This window comes from Leptonotus elevatus, chromosome 8 (genome assembly GCF_054856555.1).
Source record: "Leptonotus elevatus isolate MCC_2025b chromosome 8, RoL_Lele_1.0, whole genome shotgun sequence".
Taxonomy (NCBI): Eukaryota; Metazoa; Chordata; class Actinopteri; order Syngnathiformes; family Syngnathidae; genus Leptonotus; species Leptonotus elevatus.
Window position 1 is genome coordinate 16,908,828 of NC_141246.1, and position 17,761 is coordinate 16,926,588.

Consider the following 17,761-nt stretch of genomic DNA (forward strand, 5'->3'; position numbering starts at 1 on the left):
TCACGACTGTGGGTGCACCGCTGACGCTGCACAAAATAAACGCCCCCTTCGCACTCCCCTTACTCTACGCGTGTGTCGTGTTGGTGTGTGTCAGTGCAAGTGAGGTGGGGAAAAGCCGTGGGTGAGCTACAGCACATCTTATGCGGATTTTTACCATTGAATACCTGCCCGGCTTCCCCCGCACCAGAACCGGGACTTCACTACTACCGTCCTGTTGGGATCTTCATCTGGGTCTGCATGATATCATCGTTCACTTTAGTCACGCGGCAGGGAGGACATCATCTTGGACCTGCAAGAGGGAGAGGCAGTGCGGCGAGGGGATGAGCAATGGGAAAGGTAACCGGAATGAGAGTCTTAATTTATCCGAATGCTCATTCATTTTCGAATACTCTATTTTAATCTAGCTATACATCATTATATGTACATTACGCATGGTCACAAACATTTGGAACAAAGCTACGTTGCACGAGGGGGCGTGCGTGATGTGACAGTAAGCGTGTAGGTGGTGGGCGGGCGGGCGTCATGAACATGCTCACGCATGATGACACTACTGTACTATGGACGCCCTCCCCCGCCACCTGAAACATGCAGTAAAAGACGAGCATCTGCTTTCTGCACGCGGTTCCGCTGCCGTCCAACGTGGTGACGCGAAAGAAGCATGTGACCGGACTACATCAGTTCCTGGACTACACCATAACACGTACCGGACAGTGGCAAGAAGGTTTGTACGGTCACACGTAAAGGTCATAGGATGAGTTAAAGTAGGAGTTAGAAAAACAGATGATACCGTGAAGATAAGATGACTTTGGTTGTTATTGATCCATGTGCAACAAACTGTGTTTGGTGTTGATCATCCTTTAGCAAACTTTGGGGCATTAGTGGGGTTTCAGGGTAAAGGCAGTGGGTTCTTCATCTTGTTGGAGGTACTGAATGTCACCAGTTTCCTATGCAGCGGATTCATTCAACCCTTCTTGGGAAATGGCAATTTAATTTTAATTTTATTTTTGTTTGTTTATGTCTGTTAGGCCTGCTCTTTGCTTACTGTGCTATCTGTGACCCCCCATCACCCCCATCAGTTACCTGCAACCAGACTAAAGAAAAGAAGTATTGAAAATGTCATGCATAAATGGATTGCTGCATCATAGTGACAACTATTTATACCAATTTGCTTACCTTATGAGAAGGCAAAATGCTAAACATCATTATCATCACACACTCTATGATGCAATGGCCAACATTCAACACTGAAATTGGAAGAATTATTGCAAGCATGTGGATATTTGTGTTACTGGTAGTGTAGCAATTCACTTGAGCAGCGTGAGTTCAATTCCCACTCCCAGCTAACGGTTGTCCATCTAATGTACCCTGTGAGTGATGGCGACCGGTCCAGGGTGTCATTTACCTTTCGCCCAACGTCACCTGGGATAGGCTACAGCTCCATGCGGAGAACAGGATAAGTGTGGATAGATGGATTGATTGATAATGTCTGATGTGTTCTATAACAGTTTTTCTTGATGTTCAAGCAATCCAACATGTTTTTTTAAACAGGCATTTAAGGTGACCTTGAGCAAGGCATCTAATCTAACCCAGTTGGTATCCCGACTGCTGCAAACCCAAACACTGCTCTACCTTGTCACCGTGTGAGCACTGAAGACTACTGTCATGGGTTACATGGTCTCATCTCGTGCAATGCACGTAAAATAACAGTGTAAGCAAGACAGATAGATTTTAGTGTAGTTGTTGCAAAGGGACTACACTCTGTTAACTGCACTGCCTATTAACTCATTCACTGCCATTGACGGCTATAGACGTCAAAAATTCATTTGAACTATTTATTTTAGTTTAACATTTTTTTCCACTTTTGTTAACAAGAATATGAAAACCTAGAAGTCATGTGATTAATTATGATTAAAAATTGTAATCGCCTGACGCCCCTAATTTTTAATAATCTTTTCTCTCTTTTTTTTAAATCGCATCAGGCGTTTATTTTATTTTTTTTAATTGTAATTAATTGCATGACTTCAATAGTTAACTCGCGATTAATCACAAATTTTATATCTGTTCTAAATGTACAAAAAAAATGATAGGTTTTCATACTCTTGTTAAAAAAAAATTTAACTAATAGAAATAGTTCAAATTAATTTTTGACGTCTATAGCCGTCAATGGCAGTGAATGAGTTAATGACTGTCAGTGATGCCAAAGAGGATTTTGCAGAAAGTTGACCCTTGCAAGTGCTTTGGCAGTCATGTGGTTTTGGTTTATGCATAAACAATGAGACCACAAAGACTGTCCTCCAAAAATAGGACTGACTTAGGTTTAGGAGGTTAAATAGACTCACATCTTCTTCACAGGAGCCCCTCATGATCAGGTCCCATGTGCCCGCCTTGGAGCATTTTAGGAGAAAAAAAATTCTGTTGTGCATTGACCTCAATAAGCGAATCTATGAAGAAGCTTCATCAGACACCTGATTGCCAGTGCTTCTGACCTACTTTCTCCTGAGTGGGCACCAAATGTGAGCCATTCATTCAGTTACTACCATCAATCATTGTTTCCATTGCTTAATGCGCATAACTTGTCCAAGTTAGAATGTTGTGTAAAAACTATTTAAAGATCATTTTAAACCTACAGTATCTCACAAAAGTGACGAGACCCCTCAAATTGCAATGGGACAACACTGAAGAAATGACACTGACACAATGAAAAGTAGTCAGTGTACAGTTTGCGTAAATATAATTTCCCCTCAAAATAACATAAAATGCAGCCATTATAGTAAAACTCTGGCAACAAAAATGAGTATAGTGGTCTCTCGCTACTTTGCGGTTCACTTATTGCAGATTTTTATTTGGGTCTATAATTCATACATTTACCTCAGGTTGTACCTCGATATTTTGCAGGTTTTTCAGAGATTATATTTTGGATAGTGAGTAGCCCATAAAATTCTATATTGATGATGCTATTTGTGTCCCTTTTTGTAATATTAGAGTAAATAAAAACATATTTTTCTTTAATTCAACACAATCTGTTACATTTTGAAACAAAATATAGACTATTTGGTAAATGTTCTCATTTACTCCCAGCCATTTTCACTGAAGTAATCCCCTTCGCTCCTGACTGTTTTACTGGATTTTGACTGATTTTGCAAGGCCCACAGAATATTGTGTTCTGTTGCTATAAAAATAATACCAAAAGAAAGATTAGAGTCTCTTCGTTCATCAGGAAAAAAAAGTATATTTCTGTCTGTTTTCAGTTTTGCAGCTATTAGCATTAGAATATAGCTAAGTTTCATCATTATTCACAAACCTGTTTAAAACACTGGGGAAAAGAACTGGTTGATCTCTTATACTCTGCTGCCACCTGCTGGCCGTTTTTTGTAATTACTACCATTGCTTTAAGCGACCTCTTCAGGTCAGAGGCTGCATCAAAGCCTTCTGTATGCTCTAGCATAAAAAAATTAAATTAAAATAAAAACATAAATAAGTTTTTGGGACTATGGCAATATTTAAAGCAAGAGAGCAAATTAGTTAAGAAACGTGTACCAAGATAGGTTTTAAAAATGTTGTCATTTTTCTTCTTTTAATTCTTCTTAGCAAGTCAGTGTCCCATCACTGGTGAGCTATTTTTGCTAAAGAGGCAGACGGTAAAATAAGGTCTCGAATATCCACCGGCGGAGTGAAAAGAGGATTCTAGTGGCAACCTGTGAAGCTCTGAGCTCTCTCGGTTAAGGCAGTCCTGGAAAAAAATGGTGGCCAGACAAAATATTGACACGTTGGCCATTTTCCCTTAGGGGTGTAGTGACTTTTGTTGTCTGGGGTTTAACTATTAACTCATTCACTCCCATTGACGGTTATAGACGTCAAAAATTCATTTGAACTATTTCTATTAGTTAAAAAAAAATCCACTTTTGTTAACAAGAGTATGAAAACCTAGATTTTTTTTTATTGTACATTTAGAACAGGTATAAAATTTGTGATTAATCGTGAGTTAACTCATGAAGTCATGCAATTAATTACAATTTTAATTGCCAGACGCTGCTAATTTTGAATTGCAATTAATCACGTTTTCAATAGTTAACTCACGATTAATTATAAATTGTATATCTGTTCTAAATGTACAATACAAAATTGTTTCTAGGCTTTCATACTCTTGTTAACAAAAGTGGGAAAAAAATGTTAAACTAATAGAAATAGTTAAAATTATTTTTTGACGTTTATAGCCGTCAATGGCAGTGAATAAATAAATAAATACAAACAGAAAAGATTAAAAATTCGGGGCGTCAGGCGAGTAAAGTTTTTAATCGTAATTAAGCGCATGACTTCACTAGTTAACGCGCGATGAATTACAAATTTCATATCTGTTCTAAATGTACAATAAAAAATGTTTCTAGGTTTTCATACTCTTGTTAACAAAAGTGGAAAAATGTTAAACTAACAGAAATAGTTCAAATGAATTTTTGACGTCAATAGCCGTCAATGGCAGTGAATGAGTTCATGGCTGTACTTTGAGGGAACAATAAATGTACACTAATATTATCTGTACACTGACTACTTCTCGTGTCAAAGTTATTTCTTCAGTGCTGTCTCATGAAAAGTGCAGAGGGTGGGACACGTAAAACTGCTAAAAGTCCTATCTTGGCTTTTATTTGGTTGATATTTGGTTTTATTCTCCCTAACAGGAGTGTCTAGCAATCCCTGACAGAAGAGGAGCATTCATTGCCCTAGTTGCTTCCTCTTCAGTCCATGTTCTCCTTTTCAGCTCCACCTGTTGAAGGCCTGCTCTTCACTTACTATCACTCTGACTCCTCCGTCACCCGTCAACATGACAACCTCAGCCCTGCGTAGGCAGGTGAAGAACATAGTGCACAACTATTCTGAAGCGGAGATTAAGGTACTGCGTGGTCTTCGTGTGTCCGTGATGGAGGATGAACAACAAAAGTCAATGTTAGGAGAAAGTGCAAGCCATTGTTGTTCTTCTTCTGGGGGCCTGTAGGTTCGCGAGGCAACCTCAAACGATCCATGGGGGCCGTCGTCGTCGCTCATGTCAGAGATCGCTGATTTGACCTTCAATGTGGTGGCTTTTGCCGAAGTCATGGGCATGGTGTGGAAGCGCCTCAATGACAGCGGCAAGAACTGGAGGCATGTCTACAAGGTGAAAGGCGGCTCACTCGCATGTTGTGGAGTAGAAGTGTAAAAGTTGATTAGTGGATGCGGTTCATATAAGTGTAATGAGTACGTGAGGAGTTTTCCTTCTAATTTTGTGTTTAGCTTTTATATCAGCAAAGCGAAAGTAATGATATTGAGCAGTGCGCATTTTAACTTCAGTCCCTGACTCTAATGGACTACCTGCTGAAAACTGGATCGGAGAGAGTGGCTCAACAGTGTCGAGAGAATGCCTTCACTATTCAGGTACGTTACAACATTTTCAAAATGAATACCTAAAAGTTAGATAAAAATGTAATATTACAATACATTTTCATAAGGGACTATTTGTAACAAATTTAATAGCTAGTCAATCTGCTGAGCAGTGGTTATGTTGCTACTTTAGCTAATGCTAAATGCTATGCTGGTTGACAGTTCAATAGCGCTAAACAAGGCAAGGCACTCACCATTACCCAACATTTTTTGCTTGGTCCAGGTGTTGTGGCAACGTAGTTACCCCGAAAAAATGTGCATACCCTAACCCTGCAACTTGAGTTGACATGCGGCTCTTCTGATTTTGGTGTGTCAAATAAATTACAAAATGTTTCCATGTACCACCTGCAATATGCTCACATACTACTAGGTTGGTGGGTGGGGGGGTTCTATTACAAATGCCACTCAAGCCGTCTTTACCTGCAGGTGCTCGTCAAAAAATAAAAATATCCTCAAAAAGTTGAATATTTTCCATAATTCTATTCAAAAAGTCAAACTTTCATAGATTATAAATACAGGGCCCATAACTGTATTGTGGCCCTCATTTTCCTCTTGTAATACAGTACTATCAAGAGGAACCAGTGATTAAGGCAAAGGGATTCCCAACCAACTACTGAAGATTGACATGAAAATACCATCCATTTAGGGGTGTTCGAAAAAATCAATTCGGCAATGTATCGCAATATTACGGCGCGCAATTCTTGAATCGATTCGAGATGCGGCCGAATCGATTTTTAAACCTAAATTTTTTATGGGAATATTCAACAAAACGTCTTACTTAGGGTTAGGATTCACACATTAAGCATGGAAGAATGTTATGTTAATGTAACATTAATATTTTTATTTCAGTGCTGTTCAAACATGAAACAGACTGCAACATGTTAAATGCAGTGGCTCAGTTATAAGCCTGAATTTTCAGATAAATAAATATATTTTCATACAAATCTTACAGTGTACATGTACAAGTTTACTGATTAGTATCTTCTAAATATGAGTTTAAAAAAATCGCAATAATCAATTTATAGACTCGTATTGGGATTAATCGGTATCGAATCTAATTTTTTGACATCCTGTTTTCATGGGTTTTATGAGCTGGAAGCCCAAATAATGTAAAAATAAACAAATAAATACTTGAAATCACTTAAGTAGTGGACCCTGACTGTATAATCTATAAAAGTTTCACTTTTTGAATGGAATTACGCAAATTATTCATCTTTGAGGTTATTCAAATTTTTTGACGAGCACCTGTATAATGCCACTGTGATCTGAAGTGCCAGGATGAGGCAGCCATTTTGTATTCACCAATCACCATAATAGCCGACAGCAAAATAGATGGTGTTATTCCGGTGTCAGGTTTTGCGGGAAGTTGGACCCAAGTGCAGGGAAGCGGGGCGAGGAAGCAGAGGTGTTCAAAAGTAATTTTATTGAACAAAACAAAAAAGGCAAACAAGATACTCAAAAAGTCCAAAAACAGCATTCAAATTGCAAACAAATACCGGGTAACGATGAATTGAAAACTCAAGAGGTAGAAGTTAGGGCAAGCAGGCATGACAACAACAAGAAAGCAGAGAACTAAATACACATACTAACAAGACAGCGAGAGACACCTGGACAAGACAACCGTGGCTGAGGGTGGACACAAAACTTGACGAGACAGACAATCACACCAAGGACACAAGGAAAACATGTCAACCTAACCAAAAGTAACAAAGTTCATCGAAATATATGAAAATGACCCAAAATATATATCAATTAATAACACAACCAATAATGCACATACAATACTGTATTTTTAAATCATGTAGAGCATTTTACACAAATAATCCACAAACGTCTTTTTCTTGGTTCAGACGCTTCGTGATTTTCAATATGTTGACCGTGATGGCAGAGACCAAGGAGCCAATGTCCGAGAAAAAGCACGCCAACTGGTATGTCTCCTCCGGGATGAAGACCGTCTTCGCCAAGAGAGAACTCAAGCTCTGAAGACCAAAGAGCGCATGGCTGGGGGAGCAGCTGGTGGTGGAGGGGCCATGTATGGCGGAATACCGCCATCCTATCACCCGGGCAGGCGAACAAGCCAGCCCAGCATGGCTGCACTCTACGGGGAAGAGTTAAGCCGCTCCAGAGGTTCCCCATCCTCTTTTAACTGTGAGTCTGCAGTCGAGTCTTAATACTGCATTGGGGTTTTTACCACATTAAGTCAGAATCCCCGAATCCATACATATCACCATTCCAACCTCTTCATTGTCCCTCAGCAGCCTCGTCTTCATCTCCTCGGGGTGCCTCGGACCTGGAACAGGCTCGACCGCAAACCAGCGGCGAAGAGGAGCTTCAGCTCCAGCTGGCTTTAGCCATGAGCAGAGAAGAGAATCAGAAGGTAAAACAACAGCATATTGAACAGCGATTTGCAATCCTTTTTTTTTTTTTGGTCATCTTAACCAACCAATTGTTTGTTCTTAGCGATTTGAGGAAGTAAAAAAAAAACATAACATACTTTGTTGTTGTCGAAGTCTGTGCATCATAGTGGAAGGTGTTTCATACTATAATTTAATTAACTAAATGATGATGCACTAGTGCAATGTCAATAAAAACTGAACAATGTTACTGTGGAAAAAGGCCTGCATTGTTCTCATTATGTTGTTCAGCTGAACTGCGCTGAATGGACCACAGTGACCTTTTTAACTCATTCACTGCCATAAATTCATTAAAAAAAAAAAAGATGATTAAAAATTAGGGGCAAGAGGGTATTAAAATACGAGTAAAATAAATTATGAAACATATACACAAAACATACGATATTATATTACATACATCACATTAAGTTTTATTTTTAGTACATACTATATAAAATAACTAAATTGAATTAACAAAATTTATAGTGCAAATTAATTAAAGGGATACAAAGTTATAACCTTGCTCTCGCAAGACGTATTCTCGCGGTATTTGTGAGTTCACAAACTCCCGAGAATCCATCTTGTACCGCTCCCATTGATTTCCACCGATACGAACCCCTGGTGGTTCGGACCAATCACAGAAGCGCCGAAGCCGTGGGAAGAAACAAACCAAACATGGCGACACGGTGGACGAATGCTGAATTTGTCTCTTGTATCCGCATATCAAAATTGCAAAACCGACAACATAAACTCAACACCGTGATATCAGCTAGTCACAATAGTCGCATGTCGGTGACGACATTTTCATCCTTTGCCGTGATTGGTCGAAACAAAAGTTAGGTAGATGTACACACGATTCTGCTTCATCCAATCAGCTCCAAGTGTTGTACAGCATGCCCCGCCTTTCCCGAGCAAATCAACGCGGAGCAGTCCCAGACTGATATTGTGGAGAACTCCCTCGAGTGAAGCACAAATCAATCTGGCTATTGCCAGGCTAACAAAGTTACACCAACTTTAAAAAAAAAAGTTAGTAAAGTATTTTTTATATATAAAACTTTGAGTATTGTGTACTTATACTTATTTTGAACGTTCGGGTTTACAGTGTACGTTTTCATAAATGTTGAAGCCATTAAAATCAGTGTCATTCTTGGCAAACAGTGTGTCGCCATGGCAACAGCATCGGACAAAAGAAAATACTTTGCCAAATCTTTTATTATTATTATCATTATTATTATTAGGTTCATTTTTCTACATCATTAAGATACATTTACACAAAACAACAAATCCATGTCATGCCTACGATGGTGTTCTAAAACAGCGAAATATCAGGAAAACTACGGGTAATTGCCGTCAGTTGTCAGTTTAGCGAGTTAAGTCCGAGCATCTTTCCCATAGAATATGACATGCTCACTGAGGTCTTTAATGATGCCACCTTTGCAGGAGCAGCACTGTCGCCAAGGAGACGAGTCGGTCCTGCAGAAGGTCCTGGATGAGAGCAGGAGAGCTGGCCAGTCAGGGACACGGGAGGTGAGTATGAAAGCATTTGTGCATGCTTTTCCGTGTGGGTGTATGCGTTACGAGTGTGCGTTAGTTTGCTCACTCGTGTGGCGCTCACCGTGCACTTGTGTGGTCGAGAGTGATATGAGGCAAAAGGACATAGATCAGCATAATGAGAGCGAAAGGTGGGAGAGGAGAAAGAGGTCCCGCTGACTGATAACACGTTTGTCTTGCCTAACCTTGAGCTCGTGACATTTCCCTCAACACCATCTCCTTATCTGGTTGCGCAGAAGCCCGTAGTCGCCTGCTGATGTGCATATTGGTTTATGTGCATCCTTCTGTCTTTCAAATGCAAGTACATACTGTAATTACAATAATATTGTATAGATCAGGTCTTAGTAGTAAAAGTGTAAAATGATGGCCAATATTTTGATCTTGTTTGTATTTTAACTCCACTTGACTTTGTAATAATTGATGGCAGTAAGAATTCTAGGAATCTATTTTAATCACTGTTGAATCAGCGTGTTAGCACACACCCGCACAGAAGTTTGAAGCTTGGATACGGTTGCTACATGGTTTTAAACACCCTGTTAGGAAAAATGTGTTAGCACATCACTTTCTAAGTCTTAATGAAGCGAGTGAGGAATGCGTCGCTCGTTTGTCTGTCAGTCTGTAGCTGCCGCAAACATCATTCCACGGCAGAGCCTCTTCTTGAGAGAAATCCCAATTTTCTGATTTAACAATCGATTTTTGGGGCTCCCAGCAACAAAGTCACCTTAATATACTCAGCTGCCTTCTCACTGCAAATGCATGCGTTTCAATTTGGCTGCTCAGCAACAAAAGGATGCTTTTAACTCATTCACTGCCATTGACGGCTATTGACGTCAAAAATTCATTTTAACTTTTTCTATCAGTTTAACATTTTTTCCACTTTTGTTAACAAGAGTATGAAAACCTAGAAAAAAAAATATTGTACATTTAGAACAGATATAAAATGTATGATTAATCGTGAGTTAACTATTAAAGTCATGCGATTAATTTCAATTTAAAAAATGTAATCGCCTGACGTGATTTAAAAAGAAAAGAAAAGATTAAACTCACAATTAATCACAAATTTTATATATTTTCTAAATGTACAATAAAAAAATCTAGGTTTTCATACTCTTGTTAACAAAAGTGGGGGAAAAAATTAACTAATAGAAATAGTTCAAATGAATATTTGACGTCTATAACCGTCAATGGCAGTGAACGAGTTAATAAAAGGGCTAAAGCCAGATGCAGAATGTAAATGACTGTCTGGATGAACAAATACTTTATTTGCTTTACTTTTCTACGTTTTAATAGTAACCTTGAACAAACTTGATAAGCTAAAGCTTGCATCTTGCCACCCTACTAAACACACAGTACTTGGCAGAATTTCCTGCAGCTCATTCAATCTTGCATGCAGTTGGCCTTTTAGCAGCCTCCCTGACCACTTTTCGTCTCGTCTTTGCATCTATTTTGGAGAGATGTCCTGTTCTGAGTAACGTCAGTGTTGTGCCTTATTTTTCTCCATGATCGTGACTATCTTCACTGTGAGCCATTGTATATTTTATGACCTCGAAATTGTTTTGTACCTTTCTCCTGACTGATACCTCCACTTGCTTTCACTGTAAGGATTATCAGGAAAAAAAACTATAAGAAAAGATTACTTTTAGTTTGGATTAATCATTCAGAATTTGTTTTGTATATGCATGATCTGAGTATTGAAGACTTATAAATGATAAATCTCACATGTCGTTTATTGATGTTCTGGCTAGTTTAGAGTATGTGCCGCCATATACTGAGCAATTCAATTCAATTCAAAAAAATTTTTAATTCTTTAAAAGAAAAAGCAATGAATGGGGACAGAAATATGAAAAACTTATCATATCTGTCCCTAATCAATAAATAACCAATAAATGTTAGTTAATGATAAAAGTTAATAATAAGATGGTGAATGTTGCATATGTGTTTTGTGTGGCTTTAAAAAAAAAAAATTCAGGCATGCACGTGACCTACAAATCATCAGACATTTTGCACAAAACGACCTAAAATATGTGGTTGTTGCCTTTATAGTCTACCATGTTGAACCTAGTCGACTTCTTTGGTGCTTCCTCTGAGAGGCCACACCCACTTGGTGACCCCTGGCACTCTACCCGGCCTTCCTGTAACGTCACTTCTGACCCTTGGGATTCTGTAGGTGAATGTCCGTTCATGTTCACATACACAAAACTTACAGGGTAAAGAGATTATGTTTCAAACATCACTTATTGTATGTGCTCCATACAATACTATATATTTTTTTTTAATCCGTCTTCACAGCTGGCACAGCCCCAGCGTCATCCTCGACTGCTGCTAATCCTTGGGCCCCATGTGCCAACTCGCACACAGAGCTATGGGAGGCGGCGCCTACCTGCAGCCCTGCAGTCGATCACATGTGGGAAAGAGCCTCTGAGCGCGGTATCTTCCAGAATCACTGGCTGGATTTGCTTAACCAGCCTTTTATTTGTTCTATTATGAAAGCACACGGGTTGTATTATTTCATCAATGAAACATGATTCATGCAGGGAGTGATGGGACATGTCCAGTCAATACACATGAAGAGGAGAGGCTTCAGCAGGAAGTTCCTCAACTGTCTTCTCCTCAGCTAGCTAGTCCAACAGGTAAACAAATGGCAAATGTTGAACCAATTTAAGATTACAAATTTAATTGTTGACCAATCAAAAAAAAAAAAATCACTTAATTTATGATGTTAATCCAAAGTGAATATATTCAATTTAATAAACTCATAATTAATTAATTAAACTTAATATATTCACTTTGGTTTAACTTAATTCAAATGTGTGCTACCAATTGAAGCGATTTTTTAAATTTGTAATCTTAAATTGGTTCAACAATTTTCTTTTTAGAGTGTAGCTGTAAACTATAATCATGAGAATTACCTTTTTATAAAAAAAAATTAAAAAAAACTATTTCACACTGTTTAGTGAATCAAAATACCAGTAATATGAATTCACTTTTTTTTTTCAATTAAGCAACTGAAATAGGGTATGACATTCTAATTTAGCTTAGATGCACCTGTACCATTTGACCTTCTATAGTTCTTCAGCAACGACTATCCTCTTTGCAGATTCTGAGCTACATGGATGTGCAGACATGTTCTGTGGAACAGATTCGAGCGCTGATCCATTCACGAATGAAGCTCTAGTCAAACCGGAGCTAAACGGACGGGACTCGGACAGTCCAGAGATGTTTGACCTGTCTCGTCTCGCTCCCCCTTTAAGCACTACCACACGTGTATGTCAGACCCCTGAAGCCTTCCTTGGACCTACGGGGGCCTCATTGGTCAATTTGGATGCACTGATACCTCCAACCCCGCCAAGCAAGGCGCACAACAACCCCTTCCTCTTAGGTAACGGTTTTGACGGAACTAATAAGAACAACATACGAAATCTAAGTTTTAGGTTTCTAACCAGTGAATTGCCCCCACCCACAGGTCTGAGTGCTCCATCTCCTACCAACCCCTTCCACTGTGACCAGCCTCGCCTTACCCTCAATCAAATGCGTCCATCCTCGACATCTCCACTGCCCCCGCACATGCTCTCCTACAGTCCGTCACTTCCACTCCCCCTCCTTCACAGAGGGGCAGCCCTTCCCTCCTCGCATACCCAGCCTCCCGCCAGACTTATGGACCTTCCCGCCAACCTCCCCCAACCCCTGCTCCCCCTCTCTCCCCGGCCAGTGGCTCGCAATCAATCCCAAGCACAGACACAGGGCCACAACCCGTTCCTCTGAGACTTCATTTGCTTTTCCTATTTGCACACTCTAGACCAGGGATGGGCAACTTAAATGCGGGAGGAGGCCACAATTTTTCATCAGTGCTACTGGCGGGGCCCCATGGGACCACGCACTTCCTAATCGGATGCATGACAAAAATGCTATTTTAAATATGGACAAGATACGTGCGTGCGTGCATGCAAAAGATGTGCTTTCAATATATTTTTTATAATAATAATTTGTCCATATTACATTTCTCAATGCATATATAAAAGATCCACGATCCTAACTCAACAACAAAATAACCACGGACTGTAATTTATTTTTCTATTTTTTTCAAGTGCTAAGGGCTCTCTTTGCATAAAAAAAAATTACCATTCAAGGATGACACAAATCTGCTGAACAGCAAACCAACTTTAAGTGCAAGCACTCATTTTGTGCATTTCAAAAGCCAAATTCAACTCAAAATGTTTATGTTTTTGAGGTACTATGATTGTCCTGCATATTATTCCAAATACAAAAAAAAAAATGGGCCTGCTCACTTCATAGTATAAGGTCTGTAAGCTGCAGCTCTGGCGCCACATGTGGCTCTTTAGTCCCTCTCCTGTGGCTTTCTTTAAAAAAAAAAAAGTATATAATTTTTTTTTACATGATTTCTTTTTTTAGATTAAATACTATTTTAATTAATTAATTTAGATTAAAAAAATATTCCAAAAAATCGATTTTTAAGTTGTCAGAAAAAGAGATGAAAGATAGATTAAAAAGTTTTAAAACATTACCTAAAAATGTCCAAAGAGAAAGAGGAAAAGCAGAAAAATATCATAAATTAACCAGGAAGTTGCCAAAAAATTCAGAGAATTTAATTTTTAAAAAGCCAGAAAAGAAAACATTCAAAAAGTATCCATAAAATGTCCAAAAACAAAAGAAGAAATCCCCAAAATTACCATAAAATGTCTTTAGAATTGCCAAAAGTTAGAATATTTATTTATTTTAAAGGCACCCAAAAAAAAAATCCACCAAAATGGAAGACGAAAGTTAGAAAAAAACGAATATTTACGTATTGGAAGCTGGATATTTTTTTGATATGGTGCAGCTCTAATTACCTATTATGCCCTCAGTACATTTGACTAACCCTAACACACTGTTTCCTTCATTATAATATTAAATTTTTTTGTGGCTCCAGACAAATTTTGGGTTATTTATTAGTCCTGAAATGTCTCTTTTGACAGGCAAGGTTGCTGACCCGTCTACCATCTAATGGCGAATGGTGATATTACAACTTAAATGTACATTAGACCCCTGCATACTTGTAATTTGGCATAGATATAGATGTTTTTTCATTTTATTTTAAATATTTTTTTGTATTTTAGGTTATTTCTGGGGGAAGGGGGGGTTGTCTGAAAAAAACAATTCCCCACTCATTCCCACCCCATTTCTCACGGAAAACATACTCTACATTTTTTGGGGAAGAATGTATGGTGTTTGAAAATATTTTATTTTTCTAATTAATCAAGAGGCCAGCCCGCAGGTTACCTATCCCTGTTCTAGACAATAACATGAGCCTGAACCAGACTATTGTTGAATCTTGTTTAATGTCTGCGCACACATGTAATGGATCAAACGTGGACTGGAGGTATTTGTGTCTGTCCAAAGAAACATCAGCTGCTATATGTAAACAAACCTGAACTCTTGAAGAAATGCATCCATCACAACATTTATACAACTTACAAATTTGATATTAAGTATATAGCCCTGCAATAAATACCCTCATGAGGATGTCACCATCTGACGTTTTTTAATGAAAAGCGTTCCTAATGTATTGTCACTCAAATTCATATGAGTAGATCGACTTCATCCAGTTGAAGAGCACTGCGAATTAAAGAATAATCAGAATCCTGATGAAGGGCGGATTTATTGCCAGGGCACTGTTAAATATGAATTCAAAATGAACTGAAGTGTGGTGACGTTGACGGTGTATATTGTACATTATTGTAATAGCGTTCAGATTCTCACCAAGTATGCGCAGGTATTAACCACATACAGTATGCGCACATCACCTACAGCTGCCACGCTGAGCACCGTTTGTACAACTGTTCATTTTAATGTCTGGAACAAAGTCACACTTTATCTATTATATCTGTTTCTGTGCGCTTCTGTCCTCGTCCATCCAATGTTTACATTCACAAAACTTTCCCTCCAAAAAGCTGTTATTGTTGCAGCAATAATGATGCTAATGCTCACAACATTGTTCACCAATTCTAACAGAATGGGTCATAATTTAACATTAGAAATTGGATGCAGCCCACAAACTGTGATTAATTTGCTTAAGGCCAAAATTTTAAGTCAAGTCAGAAACACTGGAGCACTCTAAATAAAGGCAACACGAGTATAGAAACAGCCAAGGAACAATAAATAAAATAATCAACTAACCTTGGTCAGTTTCTTTTTCTTATAAGTGCTTAAATGTGGTGGGTCGTCTCACCTGAGGTGAGCAATATGAGGTAGGGTCAGGTAAACAAGCTCTTACCTGCCGGTTGAGTAGAAGCAATCTGTGGCAAGGTTTTTACTTTCTGAACTTGGATTAGCAGACTAATGGAGGCAGGCGGAAAGGGTCTGACTACCGAAGGAAGGGAATTCCACTAAGCAGTTTAGAACCATCTCGCTTCTGCAGAGTGAGCCTCCAGATGCCTTTGGATCAGGACGAATGATCAGGACGGCACAAGCTGGGGTCTAATCAACCCTGGCTGGGTCACCTGAAGGAGGGTGTCTGATGTTTAAAACACTTGAGCTAAGGAATATCACTGATGTTGTGTTCCAGAGCATCCAAGTGCAACTCAAAACGTTCATCTGCATCACGTTGTCAGAAACATGAACAATGAAATGAAAGCACCACAATGTTTCTATGGCAATGTTCTTGTGTTCTTTTCTTTCATAGGTAAGTGTTGATATATTGATATTGTTCATAACTTACAGTTTTACACAGGAGCATTTTTTTGTTGTTGCTCCTGTTATCTTGATACTTCCGCTGAGGCACAGTAGCATCATAGTGTACACTCGAGCTGCAGCTTGTGGCCTTTAATTTGCCATGCACGACGTGACCACTAGATGGCAGAACTGACCCGTTTACAGATATCAAGTGCTGCTAATGGTAAAAGATGAGCTCAGCTTCACTTGTAATGGATTTTATTTGATCAAAACATGCAGCAAAATCCACAATTATTACTGTAAATGCCTGTCTCTATGTTTTAGTTGAAGTCATCTGCTGAATTAGGTTACATCAAGCTGGAAATGACACAAGTTGTCTTACAATTAAAGATACATATGTAGATGGGTTTCATATTTGGCTTCTTGGGTTAATTGAATACACTTAATTTGTCCATCTGTGTGAATGATTGGTTGTCTGTATGTGCCCTGTGACTGCCTGCATGGTGAGGAGTTCAAGATGAAGTTCCATAGTCTTAAACGACATTCATGGTAAATTGTGCTGAAAATTGCAAAGTTATTTATTTATTATTATGTTATTTATTCACCTATGTCAACGTACCAAATAATTCCCGTGATGGTGCTCAATATGAAATCATACATTCTTTGATGAGGTTGCATGAACACGTTCCTTTTTCCTAACATCTGGTTCTGTCTTTTAAAAAAAAAATCAGGTGCAGTCTGAACTTAGACCTCAACAGCTGCAGCCTCGACCTTCTAGTTTTCTGCATACAAAAGTACTATATCGTGTCGGCTTGATACAGAGTGAAGTGAACAGATAGCAAGGAATGGCTGTGAGAATATTGTAGACTTCTGTCAAGGTACTACATGCCTCATTGATCAGTGAGCAGTATAAGTGCCACAACCACAAGTGATTCAAGACCCAAAACACAACTCTTGAGACTAAAATATGAATAAATATACTGAATACATCAGCATAGTAGCTTTTATTCCAAGTCTTTCTACTTCTGTCCATCACCATTAGTCCAAATTAGACATCTGGTTTGCTTCTCTTGTCGAGGGCCAAATTTGAAAGGTTTGTCTGGAGTTTTGCTGTGTTTCGAAGGCCAAGCTGTAGTCCACCCGAGCCAAAAGTTCTCATGATTACATTTATCATGCACTCAGGCATGACAGTATATTTCCCAAGCTTGGCTTCAGCCTTTTGTCCCCTGGAGCTGTTGTTCCTGGCCTGCAATTAGATGGGCCATCAAGCTTAAAGAAGCATTCTCATAAAGGTCAGCGTGATCAACGTGGAAACAATTAACAATAATCTGTGCGCAGACTAATGCAATAAACTACGTGTACATATCGGGCTTCTTTAGTCAAGTCTACGTCAAAACAAACTATCCTATTTTAAGAGGTGCCCTGATTGGGGTGGATTGAGTGTATGTGCACATGTGGAGGGAAATGTTAATGAAACAATACAGAGGAGTATCCAGTAAAATGAAGTTAGGCTGCTATGTTCCATGGGGCCTTTAAATTGCACATGTTTTGTTTTTCTTGAGGGAGCATGGTGATCTTAGTGTTTGCCTCACAGTTCTGAGGTTTGGGTTTGAATCTCAGCTCCGGGCTTCCTGTGTGGAGTTTGCATGTTCTCCCCGTGTTTGCGTGGGATTATTACTGGTACGCATCTTCAAAACATAGCTGTTAGATTAATTAAAGACTCCAAATCGTGTGAGTGT

General features: G+C 38.9%; 1 protein-coding gene across 6 annotated transcripts; it reads left to right on the plus strand.

Moving 5' to 3' along the window:
* The first annotated feature begins 48 nt into the window (after nucleotides 1-48).
* Nucleotides 49-15,526, plus strand: epn3b (epsin 3b). Of its 6 annotated transcripts, none has more exons than XM_086083553.1 (12): nucleotides 49-336; nucleotides 2,353-2,513; nucleotides 4,674-4,885; nucleotides 4,988-5,146; nucleotides 5,320-5,403; nucleotides 7,260-7,557; nucleotides 7,665-7,786; nucleotides 9,243-9,329; nucleotides 11,397-11,520; nucleotides 11,643-11,780; nucleotides 11,888-11,983; nucleotides 12,451-15,526. In XM_086083553.1, the coding sequence occupies exons 3-12, from the start codon at nucleotides 4,817-4,819 to the stop codon at nucleotides 13,113-13,115; spliced, it is 1,842 nt and encodes a 613-aa protein (XP_085939679.1). In that variant the 5' UTR covers nucleotides 49-336; nucleotides 2,353-2,513; nucleotides 4,674-4,816; the 3' UTR covers nucleotides 13,116-15,526. The 6 variants fall into 6 exon arrangements, with proteins under 6 accessions (XP_085939679.1, XP_085939677.1, XP_085939682.1 ...); XM_086083556.1 differs by lacking the exon at nucleotides 2,353-2,513 and having other exon boundaries at nucleotides 51-336; nucleotides 4,754-4,885; nucleotides 12,451-12,732; nucleotides 12,817-15,526; XM_086083552.1 differs by lacking the exon at nucleotides 49-336 and adding an exon at nucleotides 348-721.
* The last annotated feature ends 2,235 nt before the right edge of the window (nucleotides 15,527-17,761 follow it).

Bases quoted from the DNA above. Each gene is read 5' to 3' on its own strand.
- epn3b (XM_086083551.1), top strand. The intron at 5,147-5,319 runs GTGAAAGGCGGC...TTTTAACTTCAG, and splicing joins ACTGGAGGCATGTCTACAAG to TCCCTGACTCTAATGGACTA. The intron at 11,781-11,887 runs GTATCTTCCAGA...TGATTCATGCAG, and splicing joins GGAAAGAGCCTCTGAGCGCG to GGAGTGATGGGACATGTCCA.